Source organism: Paramormyrops kingsleyae, chromosome 2 (genome assembly GCF_048594095.1).
Source record: "Paramormyrops kingsleyae isolate MSU_618 chromosome 2, PKINGS_0.4, whole genome shotgun sequence".
Taxonomy (NCBI): domain Eukaryota; kingdom Metazoa; phylum Chordata; class Actinopteri; order Osteoglossiformes; family Mormyridae; genus Paramormyrops; species Paramormyrops kingsleyae.
In genome coordinates, this window is record NC_132798.1 from 15,218,652 (window position 1) to 15,240,187 (window position 21,536).

Here is a 21,536-nt window from a genome sequence, read left to right on the forward strand (position 1 = left end):
TATCATTTTTCATTCAAAAACACGAGTTAGTCACACCTTCCGTTTTGCTATTGGCTGAGTTCTCTGGGTTGGTTAAACACTGCCCCCTGCTGCTGAAAGCGGAATATGCCAAAGGTTCTGCGAAACGGTAGCCTTAGGACCTGGGGGCAGAGTCTTGACTTTGTGGTGGAAAGAGCTCATTATCTGGGGGCCTGGTTGTAGCAAATAGCCTGTTAAGATGTAAAACCTTTAAACATGAAGGGAACAGAGATGTCAGAGATATTGGCATGCCTTAAACTGTGATTTGACATTCAGCAGCGTGGCTACTGACGGTCTAAGGGCTTTATATTCCCAATAAGGGCAATCCGTACTGTTAAAATGGATGCGTGGGTCTTTAAGGGTTTAACAGTCAGGTCCTTGCTGTCTGATGGGGGGAATCGCTGTTGAATCCTTGGGGGAGCCACTAGGGACTAGCTTCCATAGCAGTGCGATTGGATACAGAGTTTGTATGGCAGAAGTGTACATGATTACCCACAATCCTCCACAGGATCCTGGAGCTGCAGCAGAACGGCGACATGGACGTCCTGAAGCTGAAGTGGTGGCCGCGGGATAGCTCGTGCGACATGTACTCATCAGTGCAGACACGGCAGCGCGGCAGCGCCCTGGACATCCACAGCTTCGCCGGCGTCTTCTGCGTGCTGGCGGCAGGCGTGGTGCTCTCCTGCCTCATCGCCATGGTGGAGACCTGGTGGAATCGGAGAAAGGGCTCGCGGGTGCCCTCCAAGGAGGTGAGGGGCGGGCGGGCGGGCGCAGTCGGCATGTGGCGCCGGTGCTGGAGCGGGGAGTGTCACTGCACCACTGAATGCGGGGGCGGACTCGTCACTGTCTGCATTTTGCTGTCCTAGTGGAAGCGACCAATCAGAAAACAGAAAGAGGGGCGAAGAGACCCAAGCTGAGCATAGTAAGGCATCGGTAATGCGGGTGTGATAGGTAACCTGAGGCTGACCCCTTCAGGCAGAGTCAGACTGACCACCCAATCAAAACACGCCGACATGGAAACGCCAAACGCCTCGTTCTGAATTAACGGGGAGACCTGGGCGCTGTAGCCCAGGTGTAACAGCCTTTTGTTAATGCCGTCATAATTAGTGTAGAGAGGAGGACAGATACACTTGATTTACACCTAGAATTGTAGTGCTGCATGTGCTGAGTCTCTCCATGCATGGCAGCCTAGCTGAGAACAGATTCCAATGTTGAGCAGCAGGTGGCAGCACGTAGCAGGGCTCACTGGGGGAGAATGATATGGAAGGGCTGTAGAGGGTCATTTCTCTTATGCAGCGCACCCCCATGCCATGAGGGGCTACCTCTGAGGCACTCTACCCTCACTCCCCACCACCCCCTTGTATGTTCGTCTCTCTTTAATTACCTGATTCCTTAATCGTAATACATTATTTGACTCTCAGATTCATTATAAACATGTGCTACCATGTTCACCCAGCATGCCTAGAGCCTCTCCCCTGTGGGCGTGGCCCCATACCATGTGACACCCCCCCCCCCCCCCCCCATACACCCTGTACCACGGGTGTCAAACTGCAGTCCTGGAGGGCCGGAGCCCTGCACATTTTTGGGTTTCCACTCATTTAACACACCTGATTCAACTGCTTGTGCTAAGTATCACGTTGCTCTTGAGCTGAATCATTTGTGGTGGAACAGAACTAAGATATACGGGGCTCCGGCCCTCCAGGACTGCAGTTTGACACCCCTGCTCTATACCATTGGTTTACAGGTCGGTGGTACAGTGGCACAGTGGTTAGCATTGGGACCAGGGTTTGAGTCTCTGCCATAGCACTATGTGTGTCTGCATGTTCTCCCCGTGTCATCACGGGGTTTCCTCCAGGTACTCCGGTTTCCCTCCACAGTCAAAAAACATGCTGAGATTAATTGGAATTACTAAATTGCCCGTAGGTGTGCATGTGTGTGTGCCTGGTGTATCTGTGTGCCCTATGATGGCTTGGCACCATGGATGGATGGATGGATGGATGGGTGGATGGGTGGGTGGATAGATGGATGGAAGGATGGGTGGATGGATGGGTGGATAGATGGATGTCCTTCAGGAACAAACACACTGCACATCTATGCACAGCTTCCACATGCCTATTACCAAACAAACTTTCCACAAGGCAGTGAAACTTTCCACGTAAGTGAAAGCCCAATTTACAACAGATGAAGGAATGATTGATTTTAACATACGGGTATTTTAATTTCCAATTAAAATGCAATTATAAACCCAATTAAAACATGACATTTTAATGATTCCAGCCCAGTAATTATCCCAATTAAATTCGCTGGAAGGTCGGCTTACAGGTACAGTCTACTGAGCTTGTTGGGTTTCTGATTGGGTCAGTCTGGTATAAGAGGTCACATGGGGACTATGGACACTGGATGAGAGCGTGTGTATCAGGATTTAACCTGTCCCCTCCGTCTAGGTCCACACCGAACCACCACCCCTGTCTCACCACCTCCTCCCCTAGTCCACCCCTTTCTTTCCACCTCCTCCCCTGCTCCACCCCTGTCCCACATGATGCACCACCTTCTCCTTGATCCAGAATATGTAACACCTCCGTACCCGACCAACCAGCGTCACCAGTTCGGTGCCATACTCCACCAAATCAATCCAGGCCCATCTGTTCCGCCGGAGCTCTGAACCAGCGGCTCCGCACCCCACAGAACCAGGCCAGCATGTCTCCGAAGTGCCCCGCACACGGGCACCTTCGAAATCAATACAGGCCCAAACGTCAAAACCAAAAGCTATCCTCTGGACTCAGTCGGGGGGCTCTCAGACAGCCTCGAGCCCCCAGTGAGCATGCCCAGTGACCTGCCCCCGCCCCCATGTCCAAGACGCTGTCCTCCTAACGAGTGCTTGACGCAGACCCCTGTGTCAGCGGGACATTTGGTCAGGCGTGACCTAGCTGACCATTTCATCATCTGACTTCCTTGGGCTTCAAGTGGCTTTTGATCAGTGAGCAGCAGACGGCCCATGGACAAACCCCCCCCCCCCCGTGACCTCAACAGCTTTTATCTGTCAGCATGACCCTCCCCTGGGCCCCCGCCACCGCACGGCCCCCAAAGGGTCACGCCAACTTCATTACCATCTGAGAGGTGCTGCTCGCCGGGGCCTGTGCGGTTGTAGCCGTAGCATCCGCATGCCTATTAAGGGGACTGTGGTGTCTACCCAGCATTCCCTGGGGTTAGAGCCAGACAGCCTGATTACCGCCTCTCGGGGGTGTACGGCAGTGTTCCGACATCAATGCCGTGCATTTTTTTTCCCCCATGTAGGTGACATTTTACGAAGACAGCCATGTAAACACTGTTAGTGGAGCAGGATCAGGCCTGGCGGGGCTGGGGGGGGCCTCCGACAGCAGCTTAGTCCCAGGATCCTGCTATGACCACGACCGTGACCGTGCCCACGGCGGCGCGGTCATGCTGGGCCCGGGGCAGCCTTCCCAAACGCTCCAGTGGGTGTGACGCGTGCCATGGACACGCTTTGTAATCACAGCTTAAACCCCCCCCCCCCCCCCCCCAACTGTGCCAGATATCTGCTCCCCTCCCATTGGCACTTTTCCTTTCTTTATTTTCTTTCATTTTTTGTTTTTGTGAGGCTGGGGTACGATGTGTCACGTCAGCGAGCTTCCTGCAGGGGGCATAGAGGAAAAGGGACTCCCAGAGGTGTCACGTATGCGGATTTCAGTACCAGAAATTGTTACACCATTATGGGTCCTTTTGAAGAAATATCTCTGGTGACGTAATGGATTTTACCCCCGCAATAGCTGTTACCCCTGTAATGGCTTTTAGCTCCATATCGTGTCTCTAGTCTTGAGTGCTGGAACCCTACCCAACCCCATCCCCCCCCAGCTAAACAAAGCTGCTTCTTAACACCCATTGGAGGAAAAGGTAGGACTGGACCTGATGACGTCCTGGAGGAGCTGAGACCAGGCAACAGGACAGACCCGGTGCATGCGGCCTGAACACAAGCACGCCCTGAACACACAGGCCCTGTGCACATACACACTGTACATGTTACACACACTGTATGCACATTGGCCGCATGAGGGGTGCTGGTGCTGGGGGCGGTGGGTATGCATGGGGGGGGGGGGCTTTACACTGTCTCTGCTGCCTGCTCTGCTCAGTTCCTGATGCTGTGTGACTGCCCTGTGTCCTGCCTGAATGGTTTCCGTTCCTTGTTTTGTTTTGTAGATAAGTACTCTGTGTTGAGGATTTGGGTAAAAGCGTGGAGAACAATGCACAATGCCATTTTCCATCTCACCTTCCCAGGTACCCGGCCCCTCTGACCTCCGACAGAGCTCTGTGTGCTAACCATGCTGTGTGCCCTGCCCGCCTCTCTCTCCCCCAAGCCTGTTCCTGTCTCCCCCTGTAAAGCTCCTCCCTCCCTCCCTCTCTCTCTCACTCTCTGTGTCTCTCTTCCCTCTCTCTCTCTCCTGTCTCTCTCATGTTTCTCTATCTCTCTCTTTGAAACACGCCCACACATGCACACACATACACATGCGTACGCTCTCTGTAACACATATATATATAACCTGTCATATTAAAAAAAAGTACCTGTGATAGACCATGTGATAGACCATGTGATAGACCATGAGATAGACCATGAGATAGACTATGTGATAGACCATGTGATAGACCATGAGATAGACCATGACATAGACTATGTGATAGACCATGTGATAGACCATGAGATAGACCATGACATAGACCATGTGATAGACCATGTGATAGACCATGACTTACCACAGAGGCTCCGCCCCTTGACACACCTCGTGGTCTCGCCCCATGCCCCACATAGAATCTCTGAGATACAAAATAAACTAATCTGTCATATAAATAAAATCCCCCATTTGCCCTGGAATATACTATTTGATATGATTTCGCCAGGTGCCCTCTCCCCAGATCCCGCCCCACACCCTGCAATAGGTACCAGGTTTGAGAACCACGGATGGGCCGATGTTTTCAGAGATATGGCATCATCCCCAGCATTGTCACCCGCTTCCATGTGCCGTTTTCACCCACATCACTGTGTTACAGTTTAATGCGTAGGATGATGCCCTGGCAGGGTGCCAGCAGTGTCCGTACATCATTTGTCTCATTACAGTATATTTAATAGATGGATTGTGTCCAGCCTTTGATTGGATTTCGCGCCGGGTGGCCAGAATGTGAGACAAGTGCTTGTTCGTTATGAATGTGAGAAGTCTTCGTATGTAGATGAGCTCAGTGGACAGCAGCATCTGTGCCTGAGAGCCTGCAGTCTGCACAGCAGCAACTGTACCCGAGAATCTGCGCAACAAGGGCAGATGTGCCTGAGAGTCTGTAGTCTGTGCATCAGGAGCAGCTGTGCCTCAGAGTCTGCCAGCTGCGCAGCAATGGCAGCTGTGCCTGAGAGTCTTTGGTCTGCGCGACAATAATAGGTCTGCCTGAGAGTCTGCAGTCTGCACAGCAGCGGCAGCTGTGCCTGAGAGTCTGCAGTCTGCACAGCAGCTGCAGCTGTGCCTGAGAGCTGGCGGTCTGAGATCCTGTGGCTTATGCAGCCACCCATTCGCTGATGGGCTCTCCGCCTCCCACTCTCCCAGCCCGGCTCCTTTGTTGCGGAATGTTCCGGGCCTGCCTTCGAGTACACCGCACTCCTGGCTGGAAGGTAAGGCTGTCTCAGCCACAAACCACTGAACGGGGGTGACTTTAAGACCACCTGTACTGGTCCTCTCCAGCACTAGGCATGATGAGCGTGGCCGTGAACGCTCTGTGACCTCTGACTGTCGGTATGGAGATGAAGAGGATGAAGAGGATGCTCGGCAGGGGAATGACATCCCCCCCCCCCCATTCACACCACAGAGCCCAAGAGTTGCTGTTTCCTTTAACAAAGCAAGAAACATCCTGTGTGTATTCCCCCTGTGTGTGTGTGTGTGGGGGGGGGGGGTGCCTGGGGGGGGGGGCGCAGTCACCTGAGCCCCACTGCTGTCAGTTCTGGGAAGAAGAATATGTATGACATGTAGCTGAGGTCCCTCCAGAACCGTAATTATGTCATTTTCCCTGGGGGTAGGAATTCATCCTCCATTTGATGCAGCAGAAGTGGGGCTGCTGTGACCTGGTTTGGTCCCCCCTCCTGCTGGAGACGCTGTCTTTACCGAGGAAGCGTTTGAGCACTGGTGCCGCTCAGTGTATCTGCAGCAGTGCCGTCTTACTCCCCGCTCTCGCAACGCAGTGCCGCAGCAAGCCGCTGACAGTGAACTGCAGGTGAAGAGCGCTCGCAGTTAGTGCAGATAACGCTGGAAGCAGGCCTGCAGTAGGACTCCCCAGGTGAAGGGCACACCTACTTTTCTACTCCGTCTGTCTTGATCTCGCCAAATCCTCGACGAATGCGGCAATGCCTGCTGGCTCCGCGGTTCTCCATCGGCACCATCTGTTGTGCGTTTTCCTGGCGGCCCAGGCCTACATCGGGGCATTGTGCTCTGGATCGCAGTTAGTGTTTGCACAAGGTGCCGCGGAGGTCTGCCGTAATGTTTGCTGTTTCGTTCAGGTTCCCAGCGTGATAATAAGGTAAAAAGGATATTTCTTGATGATGCCTTTTGTCTCTGAATGGCTGTGGAACATCTTCACCATCACTTTCTGTAGTTCAACAATAGCTTCAGCTTGAAGGACATTCCCTGTTGCTCTATAATGGCTTTACACCATCTTGAAGAACATTCCTTGTAGCTCTGTAATGGCTTTGGAACATTCCGACGTAATTTCCTGTTCTTCTTGTTGGTTCAAACTTGAGCTCTGCTTCCTCACAGTATCACTTATGACCGACTTCATTACTAGGCCACATTTCTTACATTTAAATGGATTTACTTGGCAGATACTTTCCTCCAAAGTGACTTTCTAGGACATGAGTGTTAAGTTCTTTAGATCTGAGATCCATAGCAGATCAGAGATAAAACACTCAGGGAATCGCAGTACAGAATCTCAAAACGCAGAACCAATAAAAGAGTCATGTGGAGTTCAGGCCATCCAGAATTAGGTGATCAGTGGTCATTGTTGATACACCACAGCAAAAATGTGTCCTCTGTATTTAACCCATATGTGACATCGTGACATAGCAGGGGGCAGCTAATTCAGTGCCCGGGGAGCAGTGCTTGGGGGTGGTACCTTTCAGGTCGGGGATTCGACCCAGCAATCTTTCAGTTACATCAGGCTGCAGCCAGGAGCTCAGCAGGTGACTGGGAGCCCCTTCATGCATCGTTTGAGAGACTCTACTGTTCTCAGGCTCAGTGGAAGCAAAATCCCCCACTCAGGCTGAGGTGGGAAACAGACAGGAATTTGATTTCCACACTGTTTCCTGTCAGAGGAACATCGTAACTTTGAAGGGGTGACAGGTTGATGTAGAAATGTTGAGTCTTTTTCCCCTAGGCACCGTGTGCTGGTACCAAACAAGAGAGAGGCGTGTGACCATTCAAAGAGGCTGAACACAGTTCCTAGCTCGGTCTTCTCAACGAGCACGAGTGGTTTAGTGTGACGAGCCTGAAGTCCACCCAAGTGGCGGCTGCAGCCGTGTAGGAGAGTGACGAGCGTTCCTTACGCTGGCAGCTGTGTTGATAGCTCCCACTGAGATCATGTCTGGCCCAGTGTTGGAGAGCAACATAGGGTAGAACCTGTCACCACACAGCTACTTCTGTGTAGTGGAAAGTAAAGGTACCCAGAAAGTAGCGGCGATACTGTATAGCGATCCCTTAACTCTTAAGTAATCGTTCCTTAGAATCTCATGATTTTCTGTCTCCCAATATTTCATTATGTTGATTATGAATGATCATGATTGACATGGTGACTTTCACTCATCACTGGCTTCCATTGAGATGTCTCTCCTCATTCTCTCTCCACCTTCTTCAATTCTTGCTCCACCCCATGTTCCTTCCTGCTCCCCATGGGCGACAAACCCATCCACCCCTTCCTTCTCCCAGAGAGACAGAGCAAGAGAGAGCGCACCTGAACACCCCAGTGCTCCAGAACCCCCCCCCCCATACACAGACACATAGACACCCCCCTCACCCTGTCTTTCTGAAGCCCAAGCATGACAAACACACTTTGATCCTTCACAGGTGGTTCCGTTGTGATGTTCCTCAGATGTTCCTGCACCTTTTCTGCCCTATCTGTATCAGCGTGGCTGTGACACTTGTGAATGCCGGTGGCATAGACTAACAAGGAGCCGACCATGAGAGACAAACCCCATGCAGTGACAGTGCTAAATTTAGAAGCTAATGACATTAATTATTAACAGCACTGTGACTCTGATCATGCCTGAGGCGCTTCGTGTGCATCACATGTAATCATGTGCAGGTAACCGCTCACCATTTGAAATGGCTTGTGACTCTATTGGTTACGACACTGTGGCTGCGATCAGAAGGACACCAGTTCAAATCCCAGGGTCAGTGGATTGATTTCACTGTTGGGCCCTTGAGTCAGGCTCTTAACTCTCAGTTGCTCCAGGGACTGTCTGACCCTCCTGCTTTCTCAGAAATGTATGTCACTTTAGATAAAAGCAACTGCAAAATAAATAAATTGGAAATCGTGCCAAATGTCAGTAATAAGCCATTTTAGCATCTGTTGTAGCTCAGGCAGAAGGTGTAGTGGCAACGATTGCGCAGTATACTGGAGTTTTAGATAGTGAGGTCTGCTGTGTCTGCAGAGTCGGATATTTACTTAAGGCTCTGACTCTGACTGTGTGTCTGTGTGTTTGCTAAACTCCCAATGGCACTGCTGCCAGCCCAGGGCCACTCAAATGTGCAGCATGTCCGTCTGTCGCGGCTGTGCCCTCAGTCTGTGCTTCTCTATCCTGTTCCCCTTCCTCCTCTTCCTCTTCATCTCCATCTTCCTCCTGATCCTCCTCCTCCTTCTCACGCTCACCTGGCATGTCTCCCACTTCCACACCCATCAAACTCACCCCCCCCCCCACCCATGTGTGCCCATCAAATATCCCCGACTGTCACTGCCCCCCCCTCAACCCCACCTTCAAACCAACCAACATTTCCCCATAACAACTATTCCCTTCTTCTCCCACCCTGCCTCTTCCCTTCCCTCTTGTTCATCTCTCAATCCCCCCGCCCCCCAAAACCCAACAGGATGACAAGGAGATCGACTTGGAGCACCTGCACCGCCGCGTGAACAGCCTGTGCACAGAGGACGACAGCCCACACAAGCAGTTCTCGGCGTCCTCCATCGACCTGACCCCACTGGACTTGGACTCCATGCCGACGGCGCGCCAGGGCCTGGAGCAGATCAGCGACTTCCGCAACACTCACATCACCACCACCACCTTCATCCCGGAGCAGATCCAGACACTGAGTCGGAGCCTGTCCGCCAAGGCAGCGGCCGGCTTTGCCTTTGGGGCCGCACCCGATCACCGGACTGGTGGGGGCCCCTTCCGGCAGCGGGCCCCCAACGGCGGCTTCTTCCGCAGCCCCATCAAGACAATGTCCTCCATCCCCTACCAGCCCACTCCCGCGCCGAACTTCGGCTACGGCAACGACCCCGACCGAGGCACGTCCATATGAGCAGAGGGCGGTCCGCTGTGCCGACGGTCAGACAGCGGCGACGCGTGTACATAGAAACCCTCCTCACCTGCCCCTCTACCCGCTTTGCGTTTCCATTCCGCCCCGCTGCCAGGGGGCGCCCTTATCCTTTTGCTAAATTGTCACTGTCGTTGTGGAGACTTTTTCTATGTGGAGGGACAAAGTAACCCTCTCCTTCTTTTTGTCACACCGTTCGGAAACTGCTTTTGAGACGAGGAGCAGGTGGATCAGAACGGACGGCCCGCGGACGTAACCGTGGTGACGGGGACAGAGTGCCCCCCCTCAGCTGCAATAAGCCCAGCACTAGCTGGATGATCTCATCACTCTCAGTCCTTCTCCTTGTCAGAACCTTCATTCTTACACAGTGTTCCAGTGTTGCCTAGCAACACCCCCCCCCCCCCTCCCCGCCCCAGCTGGGCTGGATCCGATAGTGCACGAGCGCAATCCGGCACCACAGCTCGGCCCGATAGCAGGAAGATGTCAGGAGTACGGTTTGGGCCAAGACCGCACGGTCAGTACAAGGAGGCCGTGAGATGGACAGACCGACTGCACTGTACCAGTGCCCTCTGACCCGGATGTGATTGTGGTGTAATTTTTCTGAACAGAGCTGGCTGTTTGAAGAGGAAAGCTTCAAAGAGAGGAGAGAAAATAAGAAAATATAGAAATAAACTGCCAGAAAAAAAGAACTGGTACTGCACTCAAGACTGCTGTGTGTCTTTAATTACATTCGTTTTAAATTTAACAAGTATTAATGCGTGGAATGTGTTTGGTCAGAAAGATTAAAAAACATTGTGCTGAATTGTCTACTCGTTTATCTCTTTTTGAAATGGAAAAAGAAGAGTTTATCCTGTCATTCTCATCCGATCACCATCTGCCATGACAGTTTTATTTACCTGTTTATTTGTAGTTATAGCAGTGTCCGGGCCATCACATGTCATTTGCAGGTATATTTGCACCAACAGACCATACTGTGGCAGTTAAATGATGAGGCGGGGCTGAGAATCTGGATGGACCAATCAAACAGAACCTCAGCAAGTGATTGGCAGGAAGCTTGTCCCATCACGCTTTGGTCATCTCGCACTGAGCCTGCCCGCAACTTTAGAGTCAAACATGTCATTTGAAACAGGGAGGTGACAGCAATCTTTTAGGAACTCGTTTTGAAATGTCTTTGAGTTTAATTTCATTAATGTTTAGGGTAACGTTTATTTAACTTTTTTAAAGTGCCAGTTGTTTAAACAAGGCCATTAAGATGAAGCTAAAAAAGACAAAAACACATTTTGAGGAAAAAAAATAAACCAAACCTTTTCACTAACACTGTATTAATATTTAATAATGTTAGTTGTTTAGAATGAGCTTTCAGTTTGTTATCTTAAGACTAAATCTCCAATGTTGTGCGTAGAGAACAGCAACAGTGTTTGATGCAAGCCTTGTAGATGTTTATTTCTTAAGCTATGGCTATCGAATGACAATAGGACACAGGCAACATTTTAAATTTATTTAGTATAAAGGAAGAAGCATTATTACAATGTGTATTTTACATGTCGATGCTAATTTTGTTCTGAGTTTTTAAAGGAGCTCATAGAAGCCTAGCATTGATTTAGCTGTCATCTGACATCACCGTCAGTCTCCCCCCCTCGCTCCCTCCCACAGAAAGCCATACCATTGGCTCATTTTCTTTTGTTTTTGTTTTTGTTTTTTTTTTTTTTTTAAACGTTTGACCTGTTTGTTGACAAATAAGGAGGCAAGTTCGTAAAGAGACGCATGCACAACTTGCTATGCCTGTAACATTTTTAATTTCATACATAGAACGTACAGGATTATGTGACGATTTTCAACTTATTACAATGTACAGTATTTAATATAGGCCTATTTTGTTGTATGTGTTGCATATTATTCAAACAGAAGATACTGGGCCTCTGTTACAAGTGGCAAAAGCTTTCTGTGTATAATTTGTCTAATAAATTTGTTTTCTACAGCCGCGTGTTCGTGTTGTTTTTCAGGCTGTAGTGCTTGCAGGCGACACTCAGCTCATTCGCCTGTATGTCACCCCCAGCGCTGACTCCCAGCAGGAGCCCCTGGCTCTGATGCACACCCCCCCAATCGATTCCAGGCGTGGATGTGGGCCCCCATTGGGCTCCAGCCAGGGCCAGCGGCACCCAGCGGAGACCTTATGGACTTTTCAGCCCATCTGCACCATGCTGGTGCAGCAGCAAGTGGGCAGGAGCCCAACCGGATCTGCGGTCTGCGGTCAGCCTGGGGGCCACAAAGAATAACTCTGCCAAAATAAAGGGGTAGTTAGATCTTAAATGTGAAACACTTACCTGATACAGCAGATTGTATGTTCAAGAAAATCCACTGCTTGTTAGTTTCAAATGGAGTGCTGGACAATTTGTGCCTCCACTCTCTTAGAGTCCATGTTTGGTGAATGAAGAAGCCATCCAGATTCCACGTGCCTGTGATTTAGTGTAATAAACTACACTAAGTATAGAAGTTCACCGATACACCCACAGCGTTAAAACTCATCCATGTGACGTAATAGTGAACTAAAGCGAGCGTGGGTTTGTCTTCAACGTCTTTCGAATGAGCTCTGAACTCAGCACCCTGGACTTCTGACACTTTCAGAGCTGAAATCGTTGATGCTGTAGAGTGATAATTAGGTAGCTCTCATGGATCTGTGACTGACGACTTTGCTTTGTAACCGACTGCTTGTCAAAATTTCAGCCCAAAGCCTTTCATACGTCCATAAGCCTTTGTACACGGCAGGTCACCGTGGCGTGAGGCCAAGACTAGAAGGGGTGACCGTGCCTGACAAGTCTGCCGAGATCCATGGAAGTCAATCAGTGTCGGCAAAGGTTCAAGGGGGTGTTGCAGGGGGGCTAAAAAAGCCATTAAATTCTAATGATCTTAAGGAGAAGCTGCATGTTTAAGTTATAGGCTTAATTAAAAGACCACAGTTCAACAGCCTACACTGCAAAAGTTACTATTATTATCTGCAAAAGTGATTATTATTATTATTATTATTATTTTATTATTCGTAGTAGTAGTAGTCGGGGGAGGGGGGGTAGGAAATAGGGGGGCTATTAATTTGGCTGTATTTGTCCCCCAGAAAAACATACCTCTGCATTTAAATGAAAATTGTTAGAAAATGAGTCCCCTGAATATCAAACTCTGCCATACACCCTTGATGGGGGGGGTAGTATTAATATATTATTGTGTAACATCAGCAGAAAATTTTTGTTCAGACATAGACCGTAGAACTGGGGGGGGGGGTGGGTGCCCAGGTACCTTTGGGAGCATCATTAAGAAAGCAGTGATGAACAAACAGGAAGAAAAAATCACCTATAAATAACCTGATGCCGACTGATTAATAAAAGCATGAATGGTACAGGTGACTCACTGGGAGCTGCGATTTGATATGTACCAATCAGCTGTATTCGTAGACTGTATGTTTATTGTTACGTCATTGGCGGCATTAACTGAATCTCAACATGCATAGTGAGGCAAAAAAGTGCATCGAGTGGTGAGCAGGCTTTGGAAATTTAGGGGGAGAATGAAGAGGGAGAAGGTTATATCTGAGTTTTCCAAAAGCATACAAGTGGGCATAACTTTATGCCCCCCCACCTTGATCAGAGGCATGCATTCATACCAAGCATAACAATGTTTGTACCATCAGGAATTGGGATTGAAATCAAAGAGCAGTACAGCCATCAAGGCCAACAACAACATGATGCTTGAGATCCCACACATTGTGCAAAAATGACAAAGGGCCAGAAATGCTCTTATTTTCCCCGTAGCGTCTTATTATGTTCTTCCGTCTGCAGCTTCTGGAACATGAAAAAAATAAACCATGTGAGCGAACCAAGTTATGAGAGACAAATCAAACACATGTTTTGGAGAGACTGCCTGCACCTTTCCTGTGGTTTATGAGAAACGCTCTTATTTAAAGAGCTCTGGTCACCAGGGAACTAACAGAAAAGTCAGCCGCTGCTTTAGGCTGTCAGTTATGAAAAAGAAATGAATTCCCTGCATTCACGTGGGTCAGGACACAATATTTCTCCTGGGAATGTTCCAGCAGAAAAAGCATCATCATGCTTCTGAGTCTAGCAGAGCATGGAAGAATGAAAGGTTGTGCAAAGTCAGGCTTCGTGGGATTGTGTTGACAGTGTCCCCTCAACACCTTCTGGGCTGTTGGTTTGAATCCAGCCTCAGTTGTGTGTGTGTGAGAGAGAGTGTGTGTGTGTGTGTGTGTGTGTGAGCAGGTTTACCTATCCTTATGGGGACACAATGTCCCCATAACATGATAAATATCCATTTTTTTTCCCTTATGGGGACCGGTTTCCTGGTCCCCATAATGGAAAACTCTATTTTATAAAAATCAGTGACTGCTATGAAAAAACAAAAACTCTTGTATTTTGTTAGGTTACTTATGGTTATGGTTAGGGCAGGGTAGGGGTTAAGGTTGTCATAGTTAGCGTTAGCATTTTTCCCATTGAAATGAATGAGCGGTCCCCATAAGGATATGTTTACCCTACACGTGTGTGTGAGAGTGTGTGTGTGTGTGTGCTCATGTTTCCTTTATATTTACGTGGGTTTCCCCACAGTTCAGCAAAATGCAGTTTTGGTGATTTACTGACAGATAATTGTGCAAATGAGTGCTTGGCTTCAATCCAGCACGATTCTAACTGGGCAAACCAATTCCCGATGATTAACATCAGCGTGACCTTAGCAGTTTTGACGAACATGCTAAACACTTCTTAACGAAGGACCATTTTAATTAAATGTTCATAAGCTCTTAGCGTATATTAGCCAGGCAAAAAACAAACATCAGCTCATTATCATCAGTCTAGCGTACTACTGCTACAACAACAACATCTATGCTGAATTTCATTAGCATTTTACATCCAGTCTGCCTGTGAATTTCAATATTGCCTCCATACTACAAGGTCTACAAATGTATACAGTGAAAACGAGTCAATTTAGAACCTGTAAAACTTCAAGTTTCACCAAAGTTTATCCAGCATACACTACCCATGATAGTGTATGTGTGTTTTATCATACTTTTGTGCACTGTACAGGGTCTTACGGTGTAACAGTAATTCCCTCAGTAATACTTTGCACCCAGCGATAGAACTGTGTTAGGCTACACTGTGCTTGTGTGACAAGTTGTTTATTTTCCTGCATTCGCCTTTCACTGAGACAGCAAGTAAAGGTTCACGTAAAACAATGGCCAGTGCAGTAACCCTCAATGCCTCGCTTGGAAGCCTGCCTTACTGGTGACGATACCTTTCTGGGGTAAACCTGCGCTGGACTCATGCCAGGGGCTGCCCCTAGTGGAGATGTAACGATATTACAATGGGCCAAATCACACGCCATTTCTCCGTTAGTTAGATATGCACTGTTTTGTTTTATAATTATAATTTTTCTTTCTATGGAAATTCATATAAGAGTTGTCGATAGAACCCCAGCATAAATCTTGGAGTTCGGATTTCCCATCGCGTGATACGACACCAAAAGCCCTTCACAGCCACCGCGTTGCTGCTACCCCGACCACCACCCCAAATGAAATCGTCATCCTCACTCGTTTGTTTTTTCTTTAGAGTTTGCAAACTGCTTTGCATATCGCAGTGTCACGGATCGCCCTGCATATCCTGCGATACAAAAAAATACACACTTCTTAACTCCTGAATGGTTTAAGGAGCTCCAGTGCTCAGAGTTCCGTGAACGCAAAACCTGCAGCGGCTGTTTTTCGCTTTTGAAAATAACACGTCTTTAATTGCCTCCACCTTTTCCATAAGAAGCTATAATTTGGAAGAACTGCGTTTTCTTTTATTACAATTTAACACCCTTAATTGAGTTTTGGTAGTATGTTTATTACAGAAATTGTACATTTTGAGTAATTGATAGAGCATTGTGATCCTCGAAAATCCATCAGGTGGCGCTGTTTCACCATGATTGTTTTTTAAGACTTTTCAGAGTACTGTATTACTAAGCAAAAAAGCCACACTCTTGTCATTGATATCGCCCCCAGTAATTATGGAAAATACAGGAAAAAAAACGCGTTTTAAGTAAACAAAAAACTCCCCCGGTAATCCAAGGCAGAGTGAGAAATAAGTTCCGCGCGCAAACATAGCCTGATAACCTGAAATGGAGTTATTTCGCGTTTCATAAAAACTAAATTCTTTTGTTTTTGTAATTTGGCAAGCTGTTTTGAATTGCGGTTTGCTTTGACCAGTAATCAAGACTGACACTGAATGAATACTGAACTACCGGCCGTACCTGCAAACTAAGACGCTGCTGCGGTAGCCTGCGGCAAACAAGTAATCACGGTGAAGCTAAAACGCCCGAGGATTACACAGGTTATTAAAGAAGACGATAGCTTGATTGCAGCGTTGCCAGTTTCTAAGTTTATTGGTATCATGCTTTATGAAGCCGTTGACGCTGCGCGCTGAAGCTTTTTAAGTTTATCATCGGAGACGTATAACAAGGAAGAGTGCTGTCAGATGAACTTTGCAGAAAAAAATAGAAGTTAAAAACCTCAGATTTTGTGCAGCAGCATATGATTATTATTATTATTAATAATAATAATAATAACATTGTTGTTGTTATTGTTATTATTATTATTAATAATAATAATAATATCAATAATGTTATTGGTCTGGTGCTGTTCATTATAATTCACTATCTTCAGTTATCGTTGTTATTTACATAGCTATTAGTATCAGTACTAGGTGCAATTAAGCGCCCGGCTTTCTGGAAAAGTCGGTTTCCTCGGTGACAGGAATGGAGTAAGCAGCACGCAGACTGGACCGCGCTGGAAGACCCCATCGGGACACGTTTTGTGCACATTTTCCAAAGAGGTCTTCAGGCGTGTCGAATGGAACATAGAGTCACTATTGTGCGCACGACACTTTAATAATCGCCAGCTACAATATCCAACCTGTTGTTTGCTTTAGGGAGTGCTCCAAACCACACAGCCCGGCTGGGCCGGCGGTCGTGGGTGGGGAGACGGAGCTAGGCGCCAGTCCCGGAGCCTTCTTGCTTTATGAATTCATGAATAAAAGGAGAAAAGATTAATGTCATTTTTCGTCAGAAATACGAGGAATTCAATTCTTAAATCTAAATGTTAATGTAGTGCCTTCCCAACCCCCATTTTTACAGCATGTATTTCAAAATGTAACGTTTTTGCAGTCGACAGTAGTTGATTAAAATAGAAGCTGACATACATTTAGATAATCGTTTTGTTTCAAACTTATAAATTTGCATATTTGAAAAATAAATAAATAAAGTTGCTTTGCGATCCCGCATATTAATTATATTGCGTTTAATTTTTAAATAAAATTGTTTGAGGAAAAAACGGAATGCAGTATTAAAGTTCATTTGTTTGCAGGTAGCCTATTATTCAATTCAGTCACCTTATAGTATAGGTCCGGCCGTCCTTGGGTGAGATATCCGAAGCCTTTTTAGCACTACGTCATTCGTAATGTTTTAATGTAGAAGGCTTCGGGACACTCACCCCTTAACAACTGACCTCAACTTTAAAGCTTTGTAGCTATTCATATACCTGCACATTTCTACATACATAATCTACATAGTGAATAATAATTATTATTATTGTTATTATTATTATTTGCTGTTATGTGTTACATTTTATAATTATATTTTCCATAGAATCGCGTTTTAATTTCTTACAATGATCTATAACGTGTAGCGTAAATACTCATGATCCGGCTGAAGAATTGCACCATATTACTGGTCATGTGTAAATACAAATTATAATTGATAAATGTTACAACCTTCGCAACAAAGTTAAAATTAATATCTATGTAAGTAATTTTCGTGAACTGTCATGGAGGAAAATATCTTTAATAGAAGCCATAATTTAGATTTTAGGTTAATTTGTTATTACATACTTGTTTGAATTATTTGTTTATGCACAAGTCCGACTTAAATGTTGTTGTTTATGTATAAGGTTTCCTTTTAAAAATGTATGACTGGGAGGCGGTGCAGCGTGACTGATGACACGATTTTCACCCGACATTTGTCCAACTTTCTCTGAAACACACTTGTAGCCCGTGACGCCGAGCAAAATTTTACGATCATGTTTCCGATCTCTGTGAAGCTTTCTTACCAAACAGGGCGTTCCTTTGCTTCTATCAAAAGGTTTTGAACTTGTACAAAGGAAGATGAAACTCGAGATGACTTGAACATTCAATAGAATGGAGGAGGGTTGAATTGACAATGAACGCAAAACCCAGAGGAGCGGAGTTGTTCGGTCTGGGGTTTTCTTCCCCTCTGATTTCCAAGATCTGTAACAAGGGAGATTATTCTGATGTATTATTTTTTATACATATATCCCGGGAATCTTTTGTAGGAGTGACGACCCATTTTCAGTACGCGTGCTGCCACACGAGTCCAACTCCTTTTTTTTTTATTAAAGTTTGTTTGCTGGTCACAGAAAGATCCACATTATATAAGAAGGCCTGCAACATTAATTCAATTTTTTTAAAATTTCACTTAACTTTTAAGGAAAATTATTTGTCGATTTATCCACTAGATTAACTTTTTAAATGTTACCTTTACATATTTAATTAAACACCTTTGGGCGTGGCAATGTTCAAAAGTTGATAACTTTTCTTTTTAATATTTTTTAGGTTTATTCCAGTACAAGTAACGAGGACTCATGGTCCCTTCTATTGTTTTAAACCAAGTAATTCAACAATGCCGTCTATGAAATTATTTTCAGAACTGTAATAAAACCCAGAGGAATCTTAATAAAACATACACGTGTTTTAGGTATACGTACGTGATTAGAATAAGAAAAATATTATTCTCTTTGTGTCGGACAGGCTGAAGGAAAGTGTAATTAATTATTAAGTAAAATAATTGCCAACAGTGATTTCAAGAATTTGTTGGAAGATATCGCGTATATCTAAAACTGAATCGGTTTACAACTCAGCGGGTAAAGTTATTTGTTCTCAATTAACTGCAGCACGCTCCAATTTCGCCTCTAGGATATTTACTACTGTCTTTTTGGTAGGTCAAGTGATGTTGGCCGACGCTTTCCCTCTCACGTATAAGATTTTTTATTTGAGTTTTCACACGAGATAAAACATATTGATTTTTTTTTTTACTAGGAATAGATTTTTCGTAATATGCATTTCGTCCAATAGCATCGTTTAGTTGTAAAACAGTATAAGTTCCACTGTCCGCTCTGACCAAGGGTATGCATGCACATCTGGTCCACAAACCAAATTACGGTCTATCCTTGTTGTTCGCCATCCAGTTTCACTCTGCGTGTGTCCTGTGGGACGAGCCATTGTGACTGTAACACCCCAGTTAAACAGTCCTAAACTGCGGCATTATCATAAACAGTCTGAGCATAATAACCTCTCTCGGGCTCTGCGCGCTTTCTCATTGGCCGGCCGCACGCGCCTGCCCCGAGTGCTCTTATTGGTCAAAGCGACACGCGACCAGCGCGAGAAGGGGGGCTCCCCGGCGCGTGCCGCTTTTTAAAGGGGCGCAGCGCCTCGAGACACCAGAGAAGCGGCCTTGCACGCGACCCGGCGTAGGCAGAGGGTGCGAGAGTGAGGGGAGAGCTGCGGGATCGCAAAGCAACTTTATTTATTTATTTTTAAACTTTTATATAAAGTTTCCATATACTTAATTTGTTCTTTCTAGCCACCAAAACTAAAGCTTTTAATATGGAAGGGATGCATGTGGAGGAATGGGGCAAAGATGAAAAGGAGATGGCCGTGTTCGACGGGCAGCAAGCGCGCTTGGGGCGGGGGGAGCAGCGCGGGTACCCGCACGACCTGGCACTCATGGACAGCAGCGACCCACGCGTCTGGCTGGCTCCCGTGCAGCCTGGCACCTGCGCGGCACACGCCGACTACCTGCTGCACTCTCCCGGGTCCAGCGTGGAAGGCGTGTCCCCCCCTCCTGCTGGTCAGGAATCGGGCTGTAGGAAGAGTACCAAAAGCCCAGTCAAGGTGCGCGAACTGTGTCGGCTAAAGGGGTCTAGAGGAGCGGATGAGACTCGACAGAGGGCTCCATCCAGCAAACCAGCCAACGTAGTGCAAAAACAAAGGCGAATGGCAGCGAATGCACGGGAGAGGCGGCGGATGCACGGGTTAAATCATGCGTTTGACGAGCTCCGCAGTGTGATCCCGGCTTTCGACAACGACAAGAAGCTCTCCAAGTACGAGACTCTACAGATGGCACAAATCTACATCAACGCACTCTCCGACCTGTTGCAGGGTCCGGGCGGAAAGGTGGATTCGCCAAAGTGTGAAGTCTTGTCCAACACAACTTACGAAGGACCCGACAATCCTTTAGGACCGTCCTCTTCTTGCCGGAGAGGAACGGGTACGGGCTACTCCGTCCACCTCAGCTCGATGCCATTCCCCTACGAAGACAGAGCTTTGACAGCACTGATTGGGCAGGAGGGGCTGTGTCCCTCGGGGACACTCAAGTCCAGTTCCGAGGGCAGCAAGGACTCGCCTCGGTCAAGCCGCAGCGACGGAGAATTCTCCCCACATTCACACTTCAGTGATTCGGATGAGGCACACGCGGAGCTACAGAGCGAGGACGAACTCTCTGAACTAAAGATCCCAAGCCAACACACTTTCTAACCCCGATGCCCCTCACTGACAGACAGACTTTTATGTCATCCGTGCGTTTCTTTCTTTTTTTAGCCTGCTTATATATGCCCTCTGTTTCACGTCGCCGCTTACATGTCCACACGTGTGTATTTGAGGGCTACCGCATTTTTTATAGATTTTGATCGTTTTTGTTTGGTAATTCTGTTCTGCCAATTGTCCATTTGCCGATGGCATATAGAGGAGATCGCTCTGCCATGTCGAAACTGCCACGGGCTCTCAGATGTCATGTTCAAAAAGCTGTCTTCCAAGAAAAGCCGCCGGAACCTGTTCATGTTCGCAGTGACATGCTTACGTATTGCCTTACATTGTCCATCATTATTATTTTTAATTTTTTTGTCTCTGTACTTCTAAAGTTAACGCGTGCACTTTACATAGAGCCAGAGGCTTGAGAAACTAAAAAGTATAACGTTATAAAATAATGAGAATTCCTATAAAAACACTACTGCCAATTTGATACATATATTTAATGTAGATATTAGTTCTCTCGTTTTTTTTGTTATTCATTTGTAAAGAATTTTTGTGTCTTGCTTTTCCTTGGGAACAACGGAGGTATTTATTTCTGTGTTGGTTTTGTTCTGCCTTTTTACAATAATGTTACATTTGCTGAAGGTTACCAATTTGCCATTGCTTTATGATCCCTTTGATTTATTAGAATAAATGAGCAAAGAAACCTCAATGAAGTCCTCCAGCGTTTTTATTTTGGTGATTATTATTGAGTCTCAATAACTGTTATTATTACAGCCCCAATAAATAAAATAATACCATATTAACGATATTTGACACTATAAGCGGCATTAACACGTCGCTTTGAAATAATCATAATGACGTGATTGCTATTCTTCGCCATTTGTAACATATTATAAACTCTCATCGTAAAATAACCTTCGCCATCATCTATGCTACTACTAGACCGACAATACTGCGCTCTCCTGCAGTGTATAGTCAAACCTGAAAGGAACGCCGTAGCCACTGATTGCGGGTTAAATGTTGTCGTTTTTAAACAGTAATTATAAGCTCAGTGAAAGTATCAAAAGTGATTGGGTGTAATTTCATACTCTGCACGTCTTTTTTATAGACACGTGCAGCAAAGTATGAGCAACATGCCATATATCTCATTTTATCCGTAGCACCTTATTATTATTATTATTATTATTATTATTATTATTATGTTGTTGTTGTTGTTGTTATCGTTGTCGTCGTTGTTATCATTATTGTTGTTATATGATTATTTGTTTGTTTGTTTACTCATTCATTCATTTATAATAATATAAGACACAGGGGGAAA

At 46.5% G+C, this 21,536-nt stretch overlaps 2 protein-coding genes across 3 annotated transcripts in view; both read left to right on the forward strand.

The window, feature by feature from the left end:
• Positions 1–11,565, forward strand: part of grid2 (glutamate receptor, ionotropic, delta 2) — a 312,014-nt gene extending 300,449 nt beyond the window's left edge. For both annotated transcript variants that reach the window (XM_023836747.2, XM_072706413.1), the window contains exons 15-16: positions 527–767; positions 9,141–11,565. In XM_023836747.2, coding sequence (XP_023692515.1) covers positions 527–767; positions 9,141–9,572 — 673 coding nt within the window. In that variant the 3' untranslated portion in view covers positions 9,573–11,565. The remainder of the gene's footprint in view (positions 1–526; positions 768–9,140) is intronic.
• A 7,549-nt stretch (positions 11,566–19,114) lies between these two features.
• atoh1a (atonal bHLH transcription factor 1a) lies at positions 19,115–20,938 on the forward strand. Its single transcript, XM_023836712.1, has one exon. The coding sequence runs from the start codon at positions 19,292–19,294 to the stop codon at positions 20,219–20,221; it is 930 nt and encodes a 309-aa protein (XP_023692480.1). The 5' UTR covers positions 19,115–19,291; the 3' UTR covers positions 20,222–20,938.
• Positions 20,939–21,536: the final 598 nt, after the last annotated feature.

Excerpts from the sequence above, each read along its gene's own strand:
- atoh1a (XM_023836712.1), top strand. The coding sequence starts at position 19,292 with ATGGAAGGGATGCATGTGGAGGAATGGGGCAAAGATGAAAAGGAGATG.